Genomic DNA, 25,148 nt, shown 5'->3' with positions numbered 1-25,148 from the left:
TACAGGAGTCATTTGTGGATTTGTCTCCCACCTCTACATCCACTAGACTGTAAACTTCTTAAGGGCAGTTCATACACCCAACACAATACACAAAAGAACAAAAACAGTCATACATTTATGAACCGCTTTATAAAATGCACAATAGTTTAAGTCACTATGTCTCATATATGGGAAGAGGGAAAGTAACACAAGATATTATGTGTCAATAAAACATCTTACATTGATTTGTACCATACAACTGGTAAGAAAGAAAGCGATAACATGTGGCAGCAGTAGGACTAATCATTCATCTGTGAGGAAGAGTTCTAATTAGACATCTAAAGGAAAATCATGAACTACTTCGAAACACTATCAAAATGTGTAAAAATGGATAATCTGAGACCTCTGGTGCTGGGTCATATGTAGCACTATGACTTGTTAAATTTAACAAACTCAGATTCCAAAGTCAGACAGACCTGAATTTGAATCTCAGCTCTGCTACCTTCTAACAATGTAGCTTTGGATAAGTTACTATGTCTCTATGCTCTAACATTCAATAAGAATTTACTGAAGAATATGATTTTCTAAGCACTGGAGATATAAAAAAGAATAAAACAAAGTTCCTGACCTCAGGACCTTACCTTCCAGTGGGGAAGGCAGACAATAAACAAATAAATATTAACAACAAGAAATAAATATAAAAAGTGTAAAAAAAATGCAGAGTAAGGGGATAGAATGACTGGGAAGGTTATTTAGGTAGAGCGTGGGGGAGACTTCTCTGAGGAGTGGCTTTTGATTAGAAAGGGAACAGAATAAGGAATGGAAAAAGCACATGGACCTCTGGAAGAGAGTGCATTCTGGACAGAGGGAGAAGCATGCCTGACACAACTGGGGAACAACAATGGGGCCCAGGTACCTCGAGCGGCATGAGCTACAAGAGATGAGAGATCAGTTTTTGAATGGCCCCGCAGGCCATGGTCAACGTATAAGACTTTTTTTCTGGTGTGACAGGAATCACTTAAAAGACTGAGCAGGGTAAAGACCTGGTCTAACTTAAATTGCAAAAGTCTCACCCAAATTGCTGGATAGGGCATTATGTTTAAGAAGGAAAGCTAGGAGACTCAATTAGGAGCCTATTGTAGTAGTCTAGGCAAGAGGATGAAGGCTTGGACTCAGGTGGTGGCAGGGGAAGATGCCTTTAGAGTATATTTTAAAGATGGAGAGAACAGTATGCTGATGGCTGATAGATAGTATGGGGGGGGGGGGGTGCGTCAACTATCACTGGAGGTGTGATCCCAATTAACCTAATTCATACATTGGTGAGAAATATTTAAAGAACAAGAAAAGGTATTATAGCTCAAGCCTAAATATTAGCTATAACTGGTGCATTTTAAAAATCATATACTACAAACATAAATGACTGAGAGCTGGGTAATGGATTCTTCTTCCCTCAATGATATTCTTGAATAATCTACCCCCCCTGCCCGAACATTATATTTAGAACCACATCATAAACTAGGAATTAAAATGTTCAATTTAGGAGTTCCTGGAGGTGAAACTCACAAAAGTGTGAGGGTGCCCCCCACCCATGACTGGATCCCTGAGATTCTAATTCTCAGACTTGTCCACACTGAGCCTCTAGCAACTTATCAATCATAGTTTGGATGTTCCTGATATTCTAATTCTCAAACTTGTCCACACTGAGCCTCTAGCAACTTATCAATTATAGTTTGGATGTTCCCACCCTGGCACTGGTTTCCAGAGCGATTTCCATTCCGGTAAATTGTAATTCTCTGTATTCATCTCACTGTCTCTCCAATTTGGGGGCAGCAGTTTGTCCTGTGACCTCACTTCTCTGATGAATCTAAGGCTTGTTCATTCTTCGGTTTATTCCGCTTCTTACTCATGGTTAGGATGAAGTGACGTCTTCCATATTCCGAGCTCCATACATGCCAGACTAGAAACTGACAGTCTAGCACTCATCATAATTTTCTTCATAAAGGTTTTAAACATCTTTTGTTAGATATATTGCAAAGTACTTTATAATTTACGTTGTAAACGATGTCTCTTATAAAAATATTTTTCAGGGGCGCCTGGGTGGCGCAGTCGGTTAAGCGTCCGACTTCAGCCAGGTCACGATCTCTCGGTCCGTGAGTTCGAGCCCCGCGTCAGGCTCTGGGCTGATGGCTCGGAGCCTGGAGCCTGTTTCCGATTCTGTGTCTCCCTCTCTCTCTGCCCCTCCCCCGTTCATGCTCTGTCTCTCTCTGTCCCAAAAATAAATTAAAAACGTTGAAAAAAAAAAAATTTAAAAAAATATATATATTTTTCAGCTCTGTGTCTGAATTAAACAATTGAATCATCTTGCTAAAGTCTCATACTAATTCTAATGTTTGTGCATTATCTTTGCTTTTTCTATGTAAACGATCATATAACTTGCGAATGATTGCACAAAAGGAATGAGGAGTAGGCTGAAAACAGCCCCCTCCCCTGACCAATGTCTGTATTCTAATCCCCAAAACCTGTGAATATGTCATCCTATATGACAAAACAGACTTTACAGACAGGACAAAATTAAAGATCTTGAGATTGGGAGATTTTCCTGAATTATCCAGGTGGGCCCAACATAGTCATAAGGAGGCAAAAGGTTCAGAGTCACAGGAAAGAGTTGTGGTGATGGCAACAGAGGTAGGAATGCTGTGCCTTCAAGACAGAAGTAAAAGCCACAAGCCAAGGAGTGCAGACAGCCTCTAGAAACCGGAAAAGAAAAGGAAATAAAATCTTCCCTAGAGCTCCCACAAGGAACACAGCCCAGCCAACACCTTGACTTGAGCCCCACAAAACTAATTTCAGACTTCCACCTTCCAGAACCATTATAAATCTGTGTTGTTTTAAACACTACCCCCCCCCAAAGAGGTTCAATTTATTAAAGCCCTATAATCAATATAATTCAGCTTCAGCAAGTCTTACTCAACTAAACATATGATTTGGTGTTAAGTGAATGGATACAATGATTTATAAGAGACTGAATCAAAGTACACTAACCCAGTAACTCAGAGCAAAGCCAGATAAGGGGGTTGATTAATCTTTCTGAGTGTCCCTACTTCCCAGGAATCCTCGGAAGCAATAGCATTTGGAGACAGATGACAGAGAGCAGTCAATGGACATCCCTCTGCCCTTTTATTTCTTATACTTATCCCTTTCTTACATTTTGTTTGGGCCTGGGAAACTCCTGACCTAAAATGCTCTGGTTTTAGTACTGTTCCTCTGGGCAATGTGTTATTAGGCTACCTGCCTAAAAATAATTTATTACCTGGAACAGGACAGGAACACTTAGAACAAATAGGCATAAAAATATTTTAAAATTCAAATTCTTATTTCTGGCATAAAAAAGGTAGACATTGAAAGGTTAAAGGAGGTATACTTTCCAGCTACAAAATAACTTTTTTAAAGACTTCGAACATGTTTGCAGCTCTACCTTTGTATATTTTAACAATTTCTTCTCTTTATATAGCACACGCCACAATACTGTGTACCTGGCTTTGAATAAACTCTCAGCACGAACAGTAATTGCTCTGTCCGCTTTGGGCTGGAGTGGGTGGTGCAGGTTCAATTACAATGGCAGCAGCTACTGCGTCCGGGGCAAAGTGGAAAGAGCAATTCTAGGTGTCGGGACGAAAGTCACAGACTCGCAGACACAGGCGTTGGACTAGGGGGACAGCTGAGGAAGGCCAGGTGCGACCGCCAGCCCCTTGCCCAGCTGACGCCGGCAGAGGGCGGGGCCGCCCATTCACTCACCTGGTTGGTGACCTGAAATGGAAGCAGAGAACACAATTTAGGGAAAGATCCCTCTAGCTCCAGAGCCCCGCTGCCCCGGCTCCTCTCAGGACAGGACTTACCTTGGACTTGGCATCCAGTTGCGGCTCGCCGCAGTCCTCCATACCAAACCGCTAGGGCTCACACCACCAACCGATCAGGTGATCCGTCCCCGGGCGCCAGCACTTCCGCTTCCTCCTCCCGCCCCTCGCGGACTGGCGCACGCAGCGGAAGTAGGGGGACTTGAAACAAACATATTTATGTAACTCACGCTGAGTGTTAATTAAATATTAGTTTCAAGGCGACACTCAGCAACAAGGAAATTTCTATTGGGGAAAGGTCCGAAGATTTTGGAGATACCTTATGAAGTGATGGATAGATTAACTTCAGTATGCCTCCTTCCCCTTCTTGACCTGGAGACGTGGACTCTTCCGGTCTGGGCCCACAGCGCTTTTTGCGCGCGTGAGCTGGCAGGCGCGCGACTAATGTATCTCCACAAAGTTCAAAAACAGCTGGACCACCACACCCTTTCCTCCCACAGAAGTCGTTGGGCTGGGAGATCCCAATGGTAACTATAGTTATATGATTAGCTTTTGTCACTCGGATTTACTGCACTGGCCCAGCTGCGGTGGGATGGGGATGCTATTCTTTATCACGCTGCCACTGACCTACTCCAGCCCTCAACGTGACCGCGGGAATAACCTTCTCATCTGGTCTTCTTTCCTCCTACGCAGCTCACATCCATTCTACCCAGTAGCTAAAGCGATTTTTCTTCCTCGCCAAATTTTTATTTTAAAAAACGGAAATTTTTGGAGAAAAGTTGCAAAAGCAGTTCAATGAACATCTCTATACTCTTCATTTAGATTCACCAACTTAACATTTTAACCATTTGCTTTACCTTTAGCTCCATACACGGTAATGATGGCATTTCATCTCTAAATACTTGAGCATGTGGCGCATTTCCTACGTCATCACAATACTGCCACAATACTACTACACAGATTTAACACTGACAAAATAGTGGGATCTAACACGTCGGGCAGGTTCAAATTTCTCCAGTGGTCTCAACGACATTCTTTAAAACTGTTTCCAACCCTACCCACCCCCAGAATCTAATCAAGAACTACTTGTTGAATTTAGTTATTGTGTCTGCGCCATCTCTTCAAATCTAGAACTGCACTATTGAAGGGTCCATCGGACTGCAGTGGTTTTTCACTGGACCCTCTGAGGGAGAATCTGTTCCTGGTTGTTGCCAGAACTCAGTTCAATGAAGGTCCCACTTCCTTGCTAGCTTTTGGGTGGGGGTTCTCAGTGTCTAAAGGACATCAGCATTCTTTGGCTTGTGGCCCTTTTCCTCTGTCTTCAAAGCCATTAATGGCAGGTCAAGTCCTCCTCACACTTTGAATCATTCTGACCTCCCCTTCTGCATCATCTCTCCTTTCTTGTCTTCTTTCACCAATCTCTGACTCCAGCTTGAGCAGCTTCTGTCATTAAGGTCTCAAATGATTAGACTGAGCATACTCAGATAATCCAAGATAATCTCTACATCTCAAGGTCCACAACCTTAAATAACCTACACAATCCTTTCAGAACAGTACCCAGATTAGTGCCTGATTGAATAACCAGGGGAGGGGACTCTTACGGGGAGGGGCATCTTTAAAATTCTGCCTACTGCAAACAGTCATAGGATTGTTGGAGAATTACATTAGTTAACACATGTAAAACCCCTAGAATTGTGCCTGGCATGTAACACTGAGAATCTGTGCCAAACAGCCATTGACTCAAGGTTATTGGACATGATTAAAAGTCCTAACTGGCTTGGGAACATAGCACTGAATTGATCCAGTGGTTTCTTTCCTATGAAAGAAACTCTGGAAGATAAGACACTGGTGATGCATCCCACTGGTATGTGCATCAATTCTGTTTGTAAGGGAATATTTCTCTGAAGTTCTTGGTTGCCATCAGATTATGATCCATGTCAGGATTATGCTCCTTGGAGGGCTGCATGCCTGCACACACGCATGCACACACGCATGCACACACATACACACACTCAAACACTTCTTAATTACATAAAAATGCTTCCAAAAGGTGAAAAGATGATATAAAGAAGTTAATTTTTGTGTTTTTCACACAAAAAAGTTTTTTTTGTATGTTTTTTTGTTTTGTTTTGTTTTTTTAGACATAAGTGTCCCTTTTCAAAAATCTATTGATAAAATTTGGGGAGAGTAAGATGTCAGTAGAGTTCAGGCCAATCTTGGCCCGTCGTTAATCTTGTTCTTGCGCTCTTGACACTTCATCAGCACATAGGATCAAGTGCTTATTTTTAAGACCTCCATCTTATAAAAGATCAGAATGTATGCGAGCTTCAGACTTGAAAAACACAGATTTTATGAATAGAGTCAAGAAAAATGCTAAAATTAAAGATGTATAGGCATAACTTCTGCTTTATTTATATTTATTTTTTGTGATTATGTGTAAATAAGACATAAATATGAAAACGTTTTTTGGAACTCTTTTTTAAAAATTATTTTACTTATTTTTGAGAGAGAGAGAGAGTGTGTGTGTGTGTGTGTGTGTGTGTGTGTGTGTGTAAGCAGGGGAGGGGCAGAGAGAGAGGGGGACACAAAATCCAAAGCAGTCTCCATACTCTGACCTGTTAGCACAGAGCCTGACACAGGGCTCAAACTCATGTACCATGAAATCATGACCTGAGCCGGAAGCAGAAGCTTAACCAACTGAGCCACCCAGCCCCCCCTTTTATTGAGCTCTTAAACAAACAAACAAACAAACAAAATGAGCACTGACCAATGTATAGGAGGATGTCCAGAAAACTATGGCATGAACTCTGACCTCACAAGGGTTACAGTGTAATGGAGAAAATATAATTGATACACATGAAGCAAGTAATACTTCAATCTAAGCTTTTATTTTAGGGCTTTTTTTTTTTTTTGTGCCAAGTGGTATTAGCCCAGCTCAAACTAGCCTGAGCAAAATAGCAAAATCATCGTCTCACAGGCATGGCCTCTGAAATGTAAGGGTAGAGCCAACTGCAAGAATCTCATAGAATTATGAGACTTGAATAGCAAAGGGCCCAAACTCTGTTTCTCAACTGTAATCTGACCTTCAATTTGTCTGTTGGCTTCATTCTCTTAGGCTTCTCCATATCTGCCTATGGACACATGACTTCTAGCATCTCTGAGGTCATAACCTGTGGTTTATAATCCAAAGGGAAAGAGAAAGCTGCTCTCCCATCTCAATTCTTAGAAAGGAGACCAATTTGCTTGTTTGGGTCATCTGCTTACCCCTTGGACCAATACTGGGTTTAGGGTGATGCAATACTATTCTTTCCCTATGTCCCCTGTTGTGGCCACAAGAGGTAGAATTGTATAATTGGCAGAGTCACTAGCAGCAAAAGGGATAAGAAGATGCACCCTAGGAGGTGCAGGTGAGGACAATGCCACAAAACTTGGATGAAAAGATACTGAAGGAACAAAAACAACAGATAGCCACTAAATACATTTACTAATACTGTATTATACTATTCTACACAGTCAGTGGATGTGGTAGGCAGAATAATGGGCCCCCAAAGATGTGTTAAAAGATAAACTGAGGCCAATTAAAAATTTTAAGAGTTTATTTGAGCAAAAATCGATTCCAATTGGGCAGTGCCATACCAGAAGTTGGTTAGGAACACTCCACTGATGGGAGCTCAAACAGAGATTTCAGAGAGAAACGGTGGAAGCAAAGTAAGGAAAATGTTGATTGGCGGTGGCTTAAGCCTAGTTGTCTAGTTATGATTTGTTTGCCCTTAGTATTTTGATCCCATAACCTTGAGGCATTTGTAGGCGCAGATTTTGGTTTGCTTACGTACGTAGGCCACCACAGCATCAGAGCCATCCCAGTCTAATGGCCTCCATGTTTAATTAATTTAACAAATATTCACTTCTAAATCCCCAGAATCTATGAGAATACTGTGTTACATAGCAAGGGAGGATTAAATTTACAGATGGAATTAAGTTTGCTAATCAGAGAATCTTTAAAAAGAATTTTTTTAAGTTTATTTATTTTGAGAGAGAGAAAGCACAAGTGGGGGAGGGGCAGAAAGAGAGGTGAGAGTGAGAATTCCAAGCAGGCTCTGTGCTGCCAGCACAGACAGAGCCCAATGTTGGGCTTGAACCCATGAACTATGAGACTGTGACCTGAACCAAAGTTGGATGCTTAACCAACTGAGCCACCTAGGCGCTCCTCAGAGAATCTTAAAATAAGGACATGTTCCCGGATTACTGAGGTGGGCCCAGTGTAATCACAATGGCCCTTATATGTAGAAGATGGTGACAGAGGAGTTAGAGTCAGAGAGAAAGTGTCAGTGGTGGAGGCCAAGAGCCAAGGAAGGCAGGCAGATTCTTGAAGCTGGAAAAGGAATGAAAATGAGTTCTCCCATCCAGGAGTCGAGCCTGCTAACACCCTGACTTTAGCCCAGTGAGACCCCTTTTAGACTTCCGACCTTCAGACTGTAAGATAACAAATTTCTGTTTTTTCAAGTCACAGAGTTTGTGGAAATTTGTTCCAGCAGTAATAGGAAACCATGACAGTGCTGGAGGCTGTAGAGTCACATAGGCCTGAATCTGAATCTAAATCTGTCTTCTCACACTCAGCTGTGTGACTTCAGGAAGGTGACCTTCCTGAACAACAGCTTTCTAATCTGTAAAACCGAGGCTATTCATTTTTGACTTACACGGTTTTTATTAAACGTTAAGTGAGACCACAAATGTAAAGCACATAATTGGTTCCTATTATCACCATCATGCTATTCAGTCCTCAAAAGAGGGGCGCCTGGGTGGCTCAGTCAGTTAAGCATCTGACTTCGGCTCAGGTCACAATCTCATGGTCCGTGAGTTCAAGCCCCGCGTCGGGCTCTGTGCTGACAGCTCAGAGCCTGGAACCTGCTTCGGATTCTGTGTCTCCCTCTCTCTCTCTGCTCCTCCCCCATTCATGCTCTGTCTCTCTCTGTCTCAAAAATAAATTTAAAAAATTAAAAAAAAAAAGAAACCCATAAGCTATCTATATCATGCATCATCTCCATTTTAAAGATGAAAAAACTGAGGTTCAAGAATGTTAAGCAACATCACCTGGCTAATAGGGAAAACTTCCAGTTCCGCTTTTAATTTACGGTCTGCAATCTAATTTCAGAGAACTCCAGAGGGACTCCCAGAGTAGGTGCCGAAATCCTTCTCAGCTGCCTTGTGCTAACTGAATGTTCTACTTATTCTCCAGGATATTCAAGAATATGAGTGATGGTGTGTGTGTGTGTGTGTGTGTGTGTGTGTGTGTGTGTGTTGTGGTGGGGGTGGGAGGTTGGAGATAGCAGTAGTCATCAATGGTCAACATAAGCAAAGATGCAGAATTGGGAATAAACCATGATCACTGATCCTAGTTTCATAGAGGTTTTAGAGTTTAAAGCAGATTACGCAAATCCTTAGCCTTTCGGCCAACCTGGCCTACCCATGTATTTAAAACCAAACAAAGAAAACAAAACAAACTATATCAAAAACTGAGTAAGAATGCATTTAGATACGTTTTAGATGTTACAGTGTGTCATTGTCCCCACATTCCTTTTTCATTTCACCCGGCCAATTGGCACATTTATCTGAAACTTGTAAGACACAGGTTTCAACTTTTGGCTGAAAGTGACCTTATAGAGTCTCTTATTTAAAGTAAGACCTAAGTAGGTTAAGTGCCTGGCTTATAGAAACATGGCTAGATTATGGTAGTCATGACTTCTGATCAAGTGGGGAGAATTATTAAGCTGTTCCACAGGCAGATGAGGCCAAATAATGTAAGGTTAGGATATGTTCTTAAGTACTGCAAAAAGCATATGTTTTGCAATGGTGGTTTGGCAATGAGATGCAGGTTCAAGGCAGGTGATGACAGGATCCATATCCATACAGTAGGAAGACAGCTAGACGTATTCCTATTTAGATAAATAATATAAGACAGTGAGTAGTCACAGTGGTACACCACAAATGAGTTACAGGTGTACAGAGAAATTGATCCCCATAGTTTTCTAGGGAAAACTGGGTGGCCCTGAGCCTAGAAGATTCCCTGGGCTGGTTAACACTGTGAGGACAACCTTATTTGATTGGCAGGTGTTATACAAATGCTGCATTTTATCCATTGTTAGATTCCTATTTTTTCACATTTGACATCTCAGCAATCACAATGCACATTGCATCAGATGGCTTCTTATAGTGACAGGTAGCCAGGCAGCAGCTGTGACCCAGTTATTTTTGTTAGTGCATGCATGAACTTGGTCACAGCTGATCAGCACTTCTACTGAGTTATGGGTATTGTTGGCTGTGTACTTACTATATTTAACTGCCATGTAAAGTGTCTTTAGAAAGATTATGCTTTGACTTGACCTAACAAAAGTTACTAGGTATGGAAATAGAACAATGGGTATCAGTAAGGCAAATATGGCTCATTGGAGTAATGACCAAAAATCCATGTTTTCTTACAAAACAACCCAATAATTTACAGTTCCTAAAAATAGGTAGATGGCCTTGAGTAGATAAAACAAAAAGGTAGCTTATTCCGGTTTAAGGTTGGAATAATTGCCAAATCGCTCAGAATATAAAAATGAAACCTATAAGGATGGGAGAGCAGGTTTTGAGACACAACAACTTTTGTTAAGACATCAAACATCACTTTGTCAGAAACACCCTGCTATTTTTGAGTGGAAGTTATTGAATTTTCATCAGTGGCTGAGAAAACGAATTAGTGAGTTTAGTAAAGTAAGAAATGGTGACAAACCTTGATATTCTTTGACAACCATCGAAATCAATCTGTCAGTGTTAAAGTCAATAAAAGTGCATGGATTATTTGATATTGCTGATCTGTATCACGTGGGGAGAAAGGTTGGGAAACACTGGAATACATAATAAATTCTACAGGGGCTTTAAGAAAGAATTTTAGGATGGATCAAGGATGAAAAGATGTGAAATTACAGCCAAAAACAACTTGAAAAATGTCCAGACTAATTCATGATCAATGAAAATAAAATGAGATATTTTACAATGCACTAAGTTCTAGGATTTTTCTCTCTTTTAGACTCCTCTCTCATGCTCCTCACTTACCTCCTTTTTTTTCTTTTTATCCCCCTCCTTCTCATCCTCTGTCTCTCTCTCATTGTCCCCTTCCTTCTCCAACCCTCCTCACACTCTTCTCTCAGGAAGAGACGTGTAGTAACGATATGCTGTTGCTTGTTTTCCTGCCAACTTGGATGTCCCTGGGTCTCAGTCTCCAACCTAAGTGGTTCATCAGTGGTGTGGAATTTTTCTGAATGGACAGTTCAGAGGAATTCTGGCACCTGCTGTTGTAACAATACTTTGTAGCCTCCTCCAATCCCCAGCCTATCTTCTGAGTACCCTTCTCTAACTGTCAGCATGTTCACTGCTCTTGTCTCTTTCCGGCTTTGAAAAGAATTCTAGATCTGGCTGCAGGAAATATAGGTTGAAGTCCCATTCTGCCACCTGTGAAACCTTGGGAAACAACTTAAACTCTCCAAGCGGTAGCTACTGTGTTTGTAATATGGTGACATCTCTCTCTCTCACCTGCCTGCTTGTCGGACTGTAGTGAGGATCAAACAAATGCGTGAGAAGGGTCAAAGTTTCTATGAAGAGAAAGCCTGAATTAAGTCTGAATATATATTATTGTTTCATTGCTATAATAACATCTCACTTAGTTAACATAGTTGGACAGTTTACTAACAAATTAAGTTGTATTAACATATACATTTAAAAATTTCTGGAGGTAAAACTACACATCTTTATTTGGCTATTAGAATTTGAGCAAGTGTATCAATTACCTATATTCCTTTTAATTTGATTATTTAAAGTTTTGGCAGGTATAGTAATTAGTTGCTGCTAATTAGTTTGTTCTTACAAACTACCCCTTCCCCAACACACACAAATTCCCAATGTCCTACTACAAGCAAATATTTATTTAGCTTACATTTCTCAAGGGTTAGCAGTGGGTTGGCCAGTCTAGGCTGGGCTCAGCTGAGGTGGTTCCGCTGTGCTCCAAGTGTCTTTTGCTGTGTTTCTGGGACCAGCAGGCTAGCCCAAGCACATTCTTCTCAAGGCAGTGGCAGAAATGCAAGACAACACGCAGAAATACAAGCTCATTAAGGCCTAGACTTGGAACAGGCACGCTATTATTTCTGCCCTACTTTATTGACTAAAACAAGTTACATGGCTGAACTAGGTGTCAAGGAGTGGAGAAATAACACACCTGATTTTCATTATTTGTGGTAGTTATGGTCTGTAAAGTCACCATGATTACTGCTTTAGTAAATACAGAACCACTGCTCCCAGGGGAAATATTGGTTCCTGTGAGCCTCTGATAACATTTGCATCAACAGATCGATATATAACATTGTTTTATGTGTTTCTTTTTAATTTTTTTTTTTTTTAACGTTTATTTTTTTTTATTTATTTTTGAGACAGAGAGAGACAGAGAATGAACGGGGGAGGGGCAGAGAGAGAGGGAGACACAGAATCGGAAGCAGGCTCCAGGCTCTGAGCCATCAGCCCAGAGCCTGATGCGGGGCTCGAACCCACAGACCGCGAGATCGTGACCTGAGCTGAAGTCGGACGCTTAACGGACTGAGCCACCCAGGCGCCCCTATGTGTTTCTTTTTAAAGACACCTCACCTGATATACATTGTTGAATCATTAACATCAAACTCCTGGCCGACAGCACCATAACTCATGCCTGAAGGAACAAATCTAACACATGTATTTTTGGTATAAGGCACATCACAGCCCTCTTGTGTTTGGGAACATCAGACAGAATGTCTGCACAATGCTTGGGGCCATATATACACTGAAATCATCAATAAAAAGTGCAAAAATGCAAAAAAAAATATATGGCACTAAATAGACTGCAAAAAGGGCACTTGTTTCTAGGATGAGACCTGAAACAAGAAGGCAGAATATTGCCTGTTCACTCTCAGCTGGGAACTCAAGTTTTTTGCCACTACACATGTCTGCAAATAACTGTGGGAGTATTAATTTGGGGGACACAAATAATGTTAGCAGGTAGGCAGATTCAAAGTGCAGAATCCATGAATAATGGGGATCAACGCTACTTTGTCCTTTAGTGGAAAAATTTTAAAGGAGGTAGATGAAGGGAGAGTTAAAAAAAAATAGGGCCTATAATGCCTAATCTTGAGATCCATCTCAGATGTATTGAATCAAATCTGCATTTCAGACCCCCAGATGTTTTTGTATGCACATTCAAGTCTGAAAAGTACTTCCCTTTAATATGATGATAGGTACATTCATGCCAGAGAGTGGAAGTTAAACCCTACAAAAATTAGGGCTCTAGTGCAGAATTGTTATGAGTCTAAAAGTTTGGGGCATACAGGGACAACCTTTTTAAGGTGAAGAGTAACTTACTTCATCTTGCAACTCCTATAATGGAAAAGAGGCAGAGTAATTGGGCCTCTTTGGCTTTTCGAGAGCAGCATATGTGACCCTGGAAATTACAGCTATAACACATTTATTGGGTAACATGGACGGCTGACGGTTTGAGGGGGTCCCTGAGCAAGACAGTGCTCTGCAGCAAGTCCGTGCGGAAAGGCCAGCTGCTTTGCTGTTTGGCCCTATGTCTCAGCAGATCCAGGGGTACTAGAGATGTCCATGGTGAGTGAGTAAGGGTGTATGTGGAGTCTTAGGTAACCCTAACAGGAGAATCACAGGGAAGAACCTCAGGGCTCTGGAGCAAGGCCATTCACTAACAGCAGGCCATTTGAAAAGCAGCCCTGGCATGCCACTGAAAGCCTGGCCATAAAACTCAAGTATGATGCAACTATAGCTGCTTATCATGAGCTGGACATTTCACACTTACCAACTCACTCTAGGGGGGTTTAACAGCAATCTGTCAGATGGATAAGGAGAAAGAGGAATCAAAGTTTTGGAAATTCCTTGGAGGTCAAACATCGGTGGCCAGAATATGAGTGGGAAAGTTGGAAGTTCTTCGAGAAAGCCAAACTCAGTGCAATAAAATTATTCCTTTTTTTTTTTTCACTTGTAAAAGCTCCTCTCCCTGAATGCCTTCTATTGGGAGCAGAGTGGTAAATGCACTCTACCCCAAGTCAGATCTCTGGAGTTACCATTGACAATTTAGGCTCACCAAAGGGATATCCTATTAAAATGGTTTCTATTTAATTTGTGCCTCCTTCTCCATCTCCGTGGTTTATTGCCTTAATTCTCTCATCATTTCACCCTTGCAAATATCCTACATTATTGACAAATTAAGTTTCTGCATATCTGATGATTCTCTTCATTCCTCAAGTATTTGTCGAGCATCTATTATGTATCAGGCACTGGGGTAGGCTTTGGGGAAACAGTGTGAAGAATTTAAAAAGACACTCCTGCAAGCCTCATGGAATTTACAGGCTGGTGGAAGAGAGATATGAAAATCCTGCTTAAAAGCCTTCAGTGTTTCCCTGCTGTTTACAGAGTGAAGCCCAGATGTCTTGATGGGACTGTCCCTCCTTACGCCTCCAGCATCACCTCCAACCAAAGCCCTTCAATCTTGCAGGCTCTGCAGCCACAGTGCACACTTCACTTCTTCTGAGCATAATCAGATATGCAGAAACTTAATTTGTCAATAATGTAGGAAATTGCAAGAGTGAAATGAGAGAATTAAGGCAATAACCATGGAGATGGAGAACGAGGCGCAGATTAAACAGAAACCGTTTTAAGAGGGTATCCCTTTGGTGAGCCGAAATTGTCAATGATAACTCCAGAGATTTGACCTGGGGTAGAGTGCATATTACATTTCAAGGGCCCTCTCCAGCTTTACACCTTTTGCAGGGAACCTCTGGACACACCTCCCCTCTTTAGCTGCACGTCTCTTCAGTTCTACATCTCATGCTACCACTATCATATATGTATCACACTTCGTTGCCATTTTTCATTCTTCTGCCCACCTCTTCTCTACGGTGAGTGCAGTGTCTGATTCATAATAGGTGCTTGACATTTTTTTCATAAATAACTAAATAGGTATATAGAGAGCAACCCCCCTCCCCCCTCCCCCCTCCTCTCTCTCTCTCTCTCTCTCTCTCTCTCTCTCTCTCTCTCTGCAATAGCAGATAAGGCTAACATATCACCTCTGCACCGTGGCAAAGGAGCTTTTGGGACTTGACTCCTGGGCATTCACTGGCCTTCAGGCCTCCTGATGCATGACAATCCCGTTGTTCGCTCTTAGAATAGGACTCAGTGGCGCGCCCCCTAGCGCCTCCAGATGAAGCTGCAGGAACGGGAGGGCGCCCGCGAGCATGAGGTCCCAGGCCCGCGCAAGGCGCAGGCGTAGCACGCGAGCGCTAGGCTAGGATGGGAACAGTCCAAGTGAGAGGGGAGCTAGCTGTGGATTCAGATTCTTTTTCCTTTTTCAGTACGGAGGTGGCTTTTCTTCTCTTCTCCGATTGTATCTTAATTTAAAATGTAAGACTTGAGTGTGGCTCTGCAGGGAACGAGAAAAGCACTAGAGTGTTTTGTCAAGCTGTTTTTCGTTTTTCAGCACCCCTCCCTGGGGGGGGGGTGGAGGAGGGTTGGACGGTCCCAGGTCAGAGCGCGCGGGGGCGGAAGCGGCGGCGGCTGCTGCTGTCAGAGCTGGAGAGGGGCCGGGCGGAGCGGCCATGGAGGGTCAGCGTTGGCTGCCGCTGGAGGCCAATCCCGAGGTGTGCGCTGCTTGGATCTCGGCTTGAGGCCGCGGGCATGGGCGGAGGGAAGCGGGATGCCGCGGCTAGTCCAGAGCAGTTTGTTTCTATAAATTGTGTTCTCTGTTCCGTTTTCAGGTCACCAACCAGGTGAGTGAGGTGTCTGTCGCTGGGGACCCCGGAGCCCTCCCTGCCTGCCTGCACCTCTGATCTTCCTAGGAATCTGGAATTAGATTCAGTGAGGGCCCCTCTTGCTCTGCTTCATACGGGTGTGCCCCCTTTACGGCCGTATCCCTACCACCTAATTCCTGGAGATGCTCCCGGCTGTTTCAGCCCTTCCTCTGGGGCCATTCCCCTGTCATCCTGGGGTCTGGGTCTGAGGCTTGTGGCATATTGACCCTGTATTCCTATTTCTCTTCCCTCTTCGTTTTGCCTCCTGCTAGTGCCAATTCCATAATTTCCCAACTCCTGTACCTTCTGGGTGACTAATTTGTCTACACTACCTGACTCCAAGCTTTGAAAACTCGCCCACCCAGTCCTTGTAATTTCATCCACCGCCTGCACTATGAAATCATCTTCCAATCATCTTCTCTTGCTCCATCAAGTCACTTCTCTTCCCCGCCACGCCCCCTTTCTCTTCCAGTCCCTTAAAACTGGAATTTAGTTGTTTCTATACCATAGAAAGCTCAGTATAATAGTTCCCACGCCATTCTTGGCCCACCTACAAACACTTCAAGTTCGTCTGGCTATTGAAGGTTCAAGTTTGGGGTGGGAAACGAGAACATCTCCCAGCCACTCCATTAAAAGTTATTGTGCTACCAGGTATAAACTTTTGATTTGCTCAGGTGTATTTTATCTTAACCTGTTTTAAATTCTCATCAGCTCATTTACTTTTTATGGCCCTTTTAGCTTGTCATCTGATGTACGTTCCCGGCCCCCCCCCCCCCCCATAATTTTCCTTTTCATCATCAAGGAATAATGATTCATCACATACTTGATTTTTGGTTTTCAAAGCTTGTAGAAAAATTCCTTATATACAGAAAGTAGATAGAAGCCCTTTATCTTAATGTTGACAGTAAATCTTTCATCTTATGCAGTTTATTTTATGTTTTTGAAATGACTCTGGAACTCGTCTCTTTAGTAATCCTGAGATGTACAAAACTTAAAACCCTGCATATATCTTTTATATTGTGCTTTAGATGGCATTCTCTATATGTATGTTAATTTTCTTTTGTTTCCCCCTTTTGAAATTTGCTGTTCATTTTTTCCTTAAAATAGTTTCACCCCTTTGTAAAGAGAGAAAAATCTTTAGGCTAAAGAAATCATTTGCACCTTCTGATTTAGTCCATAGGGGAGACCTAATCCAAAGCTATTTTTATACCTTTGTGAAAAATCAATTTACCATGTATCTGAACTTTGTTCTTTTCCATTGATCTTTGTGTCTGTTCTTTTCCCGATACCACATTGTTTTGATTATTGTAGTTTTGTAGTAAATCTTGAAATCAAATAGTATGAATCCTCCCACTTTGTTTATTTTTGAAATTGTTTTAGTTACTTTGCCTTCCCATATAAATTTTAGAATCGACTTGTCAAGTTGTACAAAAAAATCATGGTTTTGATGGTAAATGTGTCTAAATATATAGATTTAGTTTGGGGAAAATTAACATCTTAACAATATTGAGTCTTGTATTCCATTAAGATAGTATATCTCATCATTTGCTTAGGTCTTTGATTTCACTCAACAGTGTTTTGTAGTTTCACCGTATAGGTCTTGCATGTATTTTGTTAGATTTATACCTAAATATTTGTTACTATTGTAAATGACACTGTTTTAAAGTTACAATTTCTAATGTCCATTGCTATGTGTAGAAATATAGTTGATTTTTATATGATGGCTTGTATCCTACTACCCTGCCAAATGCGCTTATTCTGGTGGCTTTTTTGTCGATGTTTTGGGATTCTTCTATATAGACAATCATATTCTGTGTGAATAGACTGTTTTTACTTCTTCCTTTTCAATCTGTGTGCTTTTTATTTCTTTTTCTTTTTTGCATTTGTTGGGACCTTTAATACAAAGTTTTCTGCCTTCGGTGGAAAACATTTGATCTTTCATCATTAAATATGTTAATTGTAGGGCTTCGGTAAATGCTTTTTGTCAGATAAAGAAGTTTCTTTCTTTTCCTAGTTTACTGAGAGTTTTTATCATGAATCCATGTTTAATTTTCTTAAATGGCTTTTCTGCATCCCTTGAGATACTCTTTTAAGAAATAATACCAATTGTATATAAACATAGAAGAGGAGGGACACTTACCAATTCATTTTATGGCCAGCATTACCAGACAAGCCATAATAAGAGTAACTGCAGACCAGTATCCTTCATGGGATCTAAAAAGCTTTAGCAAAATATTAGCAAATTGAGTGTAGCAATGGATAAAAAGAATACTATTTCATGACTAAGAGCAGTTTATCCAGGGATCGCACAGCTGGGTTCACCATTCAAAAGTCAATCAATGTAATTAGCCATATCAAGAGACAAAACTATTTTTGGTGATATTATTTGTTAATAAGATATAAATTTATTTAACTGGAAACTTACATATTGTGATCCAGCTGCCAATGGACCTTGTTCCTAGGTAATCTTAATATTAACTATAAAACACATTCACTTTATTTTTTTTTTTATTTTTTTTTTTTTTCAACGTTTATTTTATTTTTTTGGGACAGAGAGAGACAGAGCATGAACGGGGGAGGGACAGAGAGAGAGGGAGACGCAGAATCGGAAACAGGCTCCAGGCTCTGAGCCATCAGCCCAGAGCCTGACGCGGGGCTCGAACTCACGGACCGTGAGATCGTGACCTGGCTGAAGTCGGACGCTTAACCGACTGCGCCACCCAGGCGCCCCAAAACACATTCACTTTAAAGAGACACAAACAAACACACATGCACATTTACTTATTCACATAGATTAAATGATATTTGCGGAGCACCTTTTCTAATGCCAGGTATCTGAGAAGGAGCTGGTTATTCTTTGGTGATTAAAATATTCATGGTTTTCTGCTTTTCAGTGGGAAGATAGACAATAAACAAGTAAGCAAACAATTAGCAATTGTTTTAAGTGCAATGAAAAAATAGGGCACTGTGATCAAAACCATCAGGAGAAACATAATAGGTTAGTTGGTGACAGGAGGCCAGTCTGAGGTGACATAAACAGGGAAAAAGATGTTATTTAGTGTATGATTTGACACTATTTCTGGCTTGTTTTGGCAGGGTTCAGTTTGTTTTAAATTTATTAAAGAAGTAATGTGATTTTAGGGCAGAATGAGCAAATATTTTAGAAGTGATTGGTTTTAACCAAAATTTTTGTGGTTGGTTTTAATTCTTTATATGTTAGTGACAAAATTGAGACTAGAAAATGAACAGAAATTTGATAACTGACTTAGAATTTGGAGAATAAATTAAGCCACAGATAAACCCGAACAATATCCATCCCCACACTCTCTATTTCTTCAACTTAATGGAATCTTAGGTATTTTACTTGGTACAATTTGGTAGTTGCATACGTTATTATACTCTTAGTTTTATGTTCTAATGATGCCTAGTTTGTAGGAAAATGATTGACATATTTATTATATAGAGATCATTATTAACTGTTAGACATTAACTAGTAACCATGTGTCTCAGTAGATGTGGTAAGCAGTGATTTTTCTTGTTGATTAATGTGCTGTCAATCCATTCTAAGGATATTTTGTCATGTTACAGGTAGGACTTACCCGGAATAAAATCAGGTGATAAAAAAAAATTATTCTCATTTAACTTCTAGTCACTCTCTACTTCTTCTAGCAATTACTGCCTATATATATTTATTAGTAGTAATATCAAGTACTAAATAAGCATAATTTCTGTTACAATCTAAATCATTAACAAATGAGTAATAAGGTGGAGTCTGTCACTGCCCTGAGCATGCCATTAAAGACCAGAAAAAGTGGCTTAAAACAAATTTGAAAGGAAAGTGAATGTTATTTTTCTGTTTTCTTAAATTTACAAAATCAGTGTTTTTGTTATTTGACTGTCATCTAAAAAAGGAGGAAGAATTCATTATAAGTTAGGGGCAAAGGGTAACAATTTTTCAGGTAGAGAAGTCTAGTTTGTGTGCAAAGACCTGGAGGGAAGAAGTGGTTATAGACTTTTTGTTCATTGTGGCTAAAGTTAGAGAACACCGTATAAAAGAAGATACTTCAGTGAAAGAAAAGTAAATAGGGATGAGAGCAGCCTGGAGCTTTGCGCGTGGGTTCTGGCCATGTGAATTTGAACAATGCTGTAATCTCCCAGACTCCGTTTTCTCATTGGTAAAAGGATCTAATAAAAGCTAGCTTGCTCCTTGCAGTAAAGGTGAAGTATATTAAAGCTTCTAGCATGCTTTCTGATACATGATACTTTTTAAAAATATTTACAAATAATTTTAAATGGTGTTTATTTGGCGGAAAAATTTATCATTGGACCATAGAATTAAAAAAAAAAAAGTTGCCTCATATTTTAAGGGCACATATCCTAAATTACTCATTTTTCTTGATTGGCCAAAATTACAGTGGCATTGTGAAAATTTAGTGGGCTAATCGGTCAGAATTTTGTTATTACCCAATGTTTAGAAAGGCCAGATTGGTATTAGGTTGTAAGTCCTTTTATCCCGCTTGATGCAAACTGCATGCTTCTATTGTGTAGAGATGGCTTTGGAAATGCATATACAGAATACTCTGTGGGTAGTCTGGAGAAATTTTTTTGGAATAGTTTTAAGGTCATTACTTTGAGTTTTTCCTCCCAGTTTTGTAAATTTAACTAAAACATGTGTATCAGTTCTATAGATTTTTATAACTTACAAACTACATATAACTATTATAAAAATAACACATTTTTTAAAACTGGAAAATAAGAAGTTGAGTTCACATCACCCAAGCTAACTGCAGTCAATATTTTTATGTATGTATGTATGTATGTATGTATGTATTTTTAAGGAGTCAATATTTTAGAGAATTTCCTTCCAATCATTCTCTATTTACATAGGATAATTTTAAACACAGATGCGTTTGTTTAATTATCAAAGTAGGACAGCTTCATGATTAAAAAAAAAAAAAAAGAGAGAAGTAAAAGTTGAAGACCTTCTTCCCCACCCTTTCTCCACTTCCCAGAGGTAGTTACTATTAATAGCTGCTTTTGTTTTTTCATTCATAGATGACTTCCTGTGTGAATCTTACAGCAATCCAGAATCAGAGGATGCAACAAATGTACTTGATAGATATTGGATTGGCCTTTTTATGTCAATCTCTTTGAGATTAGCAGTATGAGTAAAAATTTAAGTGTGATTCCAGTTAAAATGTAGCCATTTTTATGTTAATGTAGTCATTCATTCCTCAGTTACTAATCATTCTTTCTACAGTGGCTGCCTTGGATCTTAGTATTTTTCATCCTTAATGGTCAGCTTTGGCTGACCTGGAGTAAGACTATCCCTAAAATGTTTCACTGTTACTTCCAGTTTGCAGCATAGATGTGTTTCTCTGTTACGTGTACCATGCTGTTTTATAATTTTATGACAGTATGACTTTTTAGGGTGTATAAAATTAACAAATTTAAATCCTCTTATCAGGATTTATGATTCTTTTCCCTTTAGAGCTTTCAATCCTAGGCAGATAGTATTCTCCTATCCAAGTTCTAACCAGGCTCAACCCTCCCTAGCTTCCAAGCTCAGAGGAGACCAGGGCACCTTCAGGGTGGTATGGCTATAGACTGGGCAGGCAGTGTTCTGTGTTGATTAAATGAATGCCTGGTTTTCGATTAGAAGCCAAATATATCTTTCCTCCTTATTTAACATGACACAAATACAAATGAACATATTTTAAATTTTTTAAAAAAATATTTATTTACATTTTGAGAGAGAGAGAGGGGGACAGAGAATCCGAAGCCTGCTCGAGCTGACAGCAGCGAGCCTGATGCAGGGCTCGAACTCATGAACCATGAAATCATGACCTGAGCAGAAGTTGGACACTCAACCGACTGAGCCACCAAATGAATATGTTTTAAATATTCATGATAAATATAGCTTAATGGACATCCATAGACATACAGATGGCAAGATTATCTGTTAAAATAGGGATGTGATCTTCAGTTCAACAAATAAAACTTGAGTGTCTTTGGGTTAGCCAGGTACAGTGCTAGGCGATGGGATTAAAAAGATGATTAAGACACAGTTCCTTCCCTTGACTTGTGGGTCAGTTTTAATTCTCTCTGGTTTCTAGATCAAATTGAATATAGAGAAGGGCATAGACTAAGGATTTTGGAGAAAGTGGAGAACAGAGAGGGAAGTAGTTTGGAGTACTTGAGTGAACTTTATTAAAAGTGTAGAATCAGATGAAGAATAGGTATGCTATAGAAGAGTCCATTGATTTCTGTGGCCTCAGACTTTGGAAAGCATGTGACTTAAAGAAACTCATAGGTGTTGAGTACATTCTACCAAGAGTCTTTTAATTCAATATATTTCTTATTAAACCTATCTAGGACCTTATTTTTGACCAACCATATTATCGTTAGAGTTTCTTTGCCAGGCCGAGAAGCAGAGAGATGGAAAGTAGCCCTTTAACTGGGAAAGTCTTTTCTTACAGAACCTGACTATGTGAGATTAATGGCACTGTTCATGTGACATAACATGCTTTCTGTTGGTTTTATAAGATCTCAGTTGATGGTCCAAGTACATGTGATCATTCTTCAAGGAGAAATACTCAAGGCACCTTAGTTTCAAACTTCAGATAGTGTTAGACTGGTAGATAACTTATATTCTTGAGGTAAGGAATAATGATGCATTTTTAATACATTTTTTTTCCTCTCCTCCTTTTTTTCCCCCTCTCACCTAAAACTTATTTTGTGATGGTGTACTTTTGTAAATCATCAGCTTCATTCAACACAAACATATATTAAGACTTTATTGGGAAATTGACATTATTCACATTACTTTTTCTTTTTACATCTGCAGTAGATTAGGGTCTGACATTTTATTTTCCTGTGAAATCTTAAGAGTTTAAAAAAATACTAATCTTCAGTTATATTCGTTTTACCAGGTATGAGAGACAGTGAAGTGGGTTTCATTGTGTACTAGAGGTCAGGAAGCCAGTTTACTTCTAGCATTTTCTGGCATTCATATAATCACTTGGATTCTTTTGGCTTTATGTACTTTTTGCTCATTGATGTAATTTGTGGTATCTATCTTTAAACCTCAGGCGTCATTTTTGGTAAGTAGGATAGACTGTGTTGATCATCTAATATAATTGTTTATTTGAGAGAACTTAAAATACGTCTTAAAAGTCATTGTAGTGAAAATGAGTTTAACATATCAACCAAGCTAAGCTGTATGTGTTTGGTGAAGTCCTGGCTTATTATGTTCAATCCCAAAGTAATGGATTTTGAAAAAAAGGGATTTTGCTTAATATAAACTTTTAATGTTTGTTAATTGATATAAATAAATTGCTATCTCTTCTCACCCTATTCGTGGAAAACCTTTACTTTTCTTGCTGAACATTAGTAATAAGTATACCTTGCATTCACTTTATATATTAAATGTGCAGTAATACATGTTATTTCCCTGTTAATGTTGCAATGTTTGTTTGTTTTCAACTTTTACCAGTTTCTCAAACAATTAGGTCTACATCCTAACTGGCAGTTTGTTGATGTATATGGAATGGATCCTGAACTTCTTAGCATGGTACCAAGACCAGTGTGTGCAGTGTTACTTCTCTTCCCTATTACAGAAAAGGTACTTGTTAACTGAGATGAAGTCTCTGGTAAATGTAATGTTCTCTTTCAATGTTGAGTTAAAAACATGGTCTGCTTTAAGAATAAATGACTCCCTTCTTGCATAAAATGAGGAAATCTGGGGGCCCCTGGGTGGCTCAGTCGGTTGAGCGTCCAACTTTGGCTCAGGTCATGATCTCATGGTTTGTGAGTTCAGGCCCCGCATCAGGCTCTGTGCTAACAGCTCGGAGCCTGGAGCCTGCTTTGGATTCTGTGTCTCCATCTCTCTCCCCCTTCCCTGCTTGGTCTCTGTCTCTTTCTCTCAAAAGTAAATAAACATTTTTACAATTTTTAAAAAATATGAGGAAATCTAAAAGACATCTTAGGGGCACCTGGGTGGCTCAGTAGGTTGACTGTCCAGCTCTTGGTTTCAGCTCAGGTCATGATCCCAGGGTCCTTGGATCAAGCCCTACATTGGGCTGAGTGTGGAGCCTGCTTGGGATTCTCTCTCTCTCTCTCTCTCTCTCTCTCTCTCTCTCTCCCTCCCTCTCCCCCCCTCTCTCTCTCCCCCCCTCCCCCCCTCTCCCCCTCTCCCCCTCTCTCCCTCTCCCCCTCTCCCCCTCTCTCCCTCTCCCTCTCTCCCTCTCTCCCTCTCCCTCTCCCTCTCTCCCTCTCTCCCTCTCCCTCTCCCCCTCTCCCTCTTTCCCCCACTCACATGCTCTCTCTCTCTCTAAAATTAAAAAACATAAAGGACATCTTAGAAACTTAGTTTTATTAAAGAGCTGATATTTAGATTTTGATTTATAAATTCACAATAAAGCCCTGAATTAGACTTTTAAACTTGGGTAGTTTTCTTCTTTTATAAAATATGATTAGTTTGCCTCAGCATGTTTCGATATCACATTTAGTCACATTTTGATGTATATACTTTAGAAATGTTAAGTACTAGAATAATCTTAAATCTGTCTTAGAGAAGGTATAAATAAATAATATTCACATTTTAAGTATATGTGTAATTGTTTCCAATCCATAATTAAAAACAAGTCTTTAAGGAGGAAGGTATAATTAATGATAGGGGTTACATTATTTTCAGAATAAACTTGATATGTGTGGAAATCATTAAGTTTAAACACAGCTTAATTGGCAGGTTTAGGATGTGTTGGGGATTATAATTATCTATTTTTAGAGTTTGATATTTAATTTCAAATCTCCATATTTCAGCCTTTTCTTAGAATGTCATATAGATATATGCATTTTGAAACCAACATTTTTAAGTTCATTGTGAAACAGCTTTTGAGACTATATCCTTCTGATTTCTATTTTTAAACTTAACAATAGGATGAACTTAGTAGCTGTGAAAGATGAAGAAGTGAATGTTTGGGAAGATGTGGGAGAAGTGTTGGTGACTTTGTCATATACATGCTCAGGCCATGTTATTTTTCAGGAATAAATGGAGCCAAGTCTCACAGAAATTAAGAATTAGGCTTTGTTCAGTCCTAGAAATTTCTGGATAATTTTCTTTATGCCATAACTAAGTAGCCTCAGTTTAATATAAATAAAAAATACTGAAATAGTTCTCTTTTCTAGTTAAAGTTCTACCAAACAAATCATTTAATTGAAGAAGGGGTATTTCTTGGGGCACCTGGGCGGCTCAGTCCGTTAAGCGTCTGACTCTTGATTTTGGCTTATGTCATGATCTCATGGTTTCATGAGTTCAAGCCCCATGCCACGTCAGGCTCTGCGTTGGTGGTACGGAGCCTGCTTGGGATTCTCTGTCTTCCTTTCTCTATCCCTCCCCCTCTTGCACTATCTCTGTCTCTGTCAAATAAATAAAATTTAAAAAATTTTTAAAAAG

General features: G+C 39.9%; 1 protein-coding gene across 4 annotated transcripts in view; it reads left to right on the top strand.

Moving 5' to 3' along the window:
• The window catches only part of UCHL3 (ubiquitin C-terminal hydrolase L3), a 101,202-nt gene that overhangs the window by 43,100 nt on the left and 32,954 nt on the right, over nt 1-25,148 (top strand). The window contains exons 1-3 of one of the 4 annotated variants that reach the window (XM_078432790.2): nt 15,414-15,541; nt 15,659-15,670; nt 23,187-23,315. In XM_078432790.2, the coding sequence (XP_078288916.1) occupies nt 15,500-15,541; nt 15,659-15,670; nt 23,187-23,315 (183 nt within the window). In that variant the 5' untranslated portion in view covers nt 15,414-15,499. Of the gene's footprint in view, nt 1-15,413; nt 15,542-15,658; nt 15,671-15,734; nt 15,759-23,186; nt 23,316-25,148 lie in introns of those variants that run through there. The other 3 variants (XM_078432798.1, XM_078432794.1, XM_078432800.1) reach the window with 3 other exon arrangements.

This window comes from Panthera onca, chromosome A1 (genome assembly GCF_046562875.1).
Source record: "Panthera onca isolate mPanOnc1 chromosome A1, mPanOnc1 haplotype 2, whole genome shotgun sequence".
Classification (NCBI taxonomy): Eukaryota; Metazoa; Chordata; class Mammalia; order Carnivora; family Felidae; genus Panthera; species Panthera onca.
The sequence above is the reverse complement of the archived record's forward strand: the minus strand, read 5'-3'. Positions and strand labels throughout refer to the sequence as shown.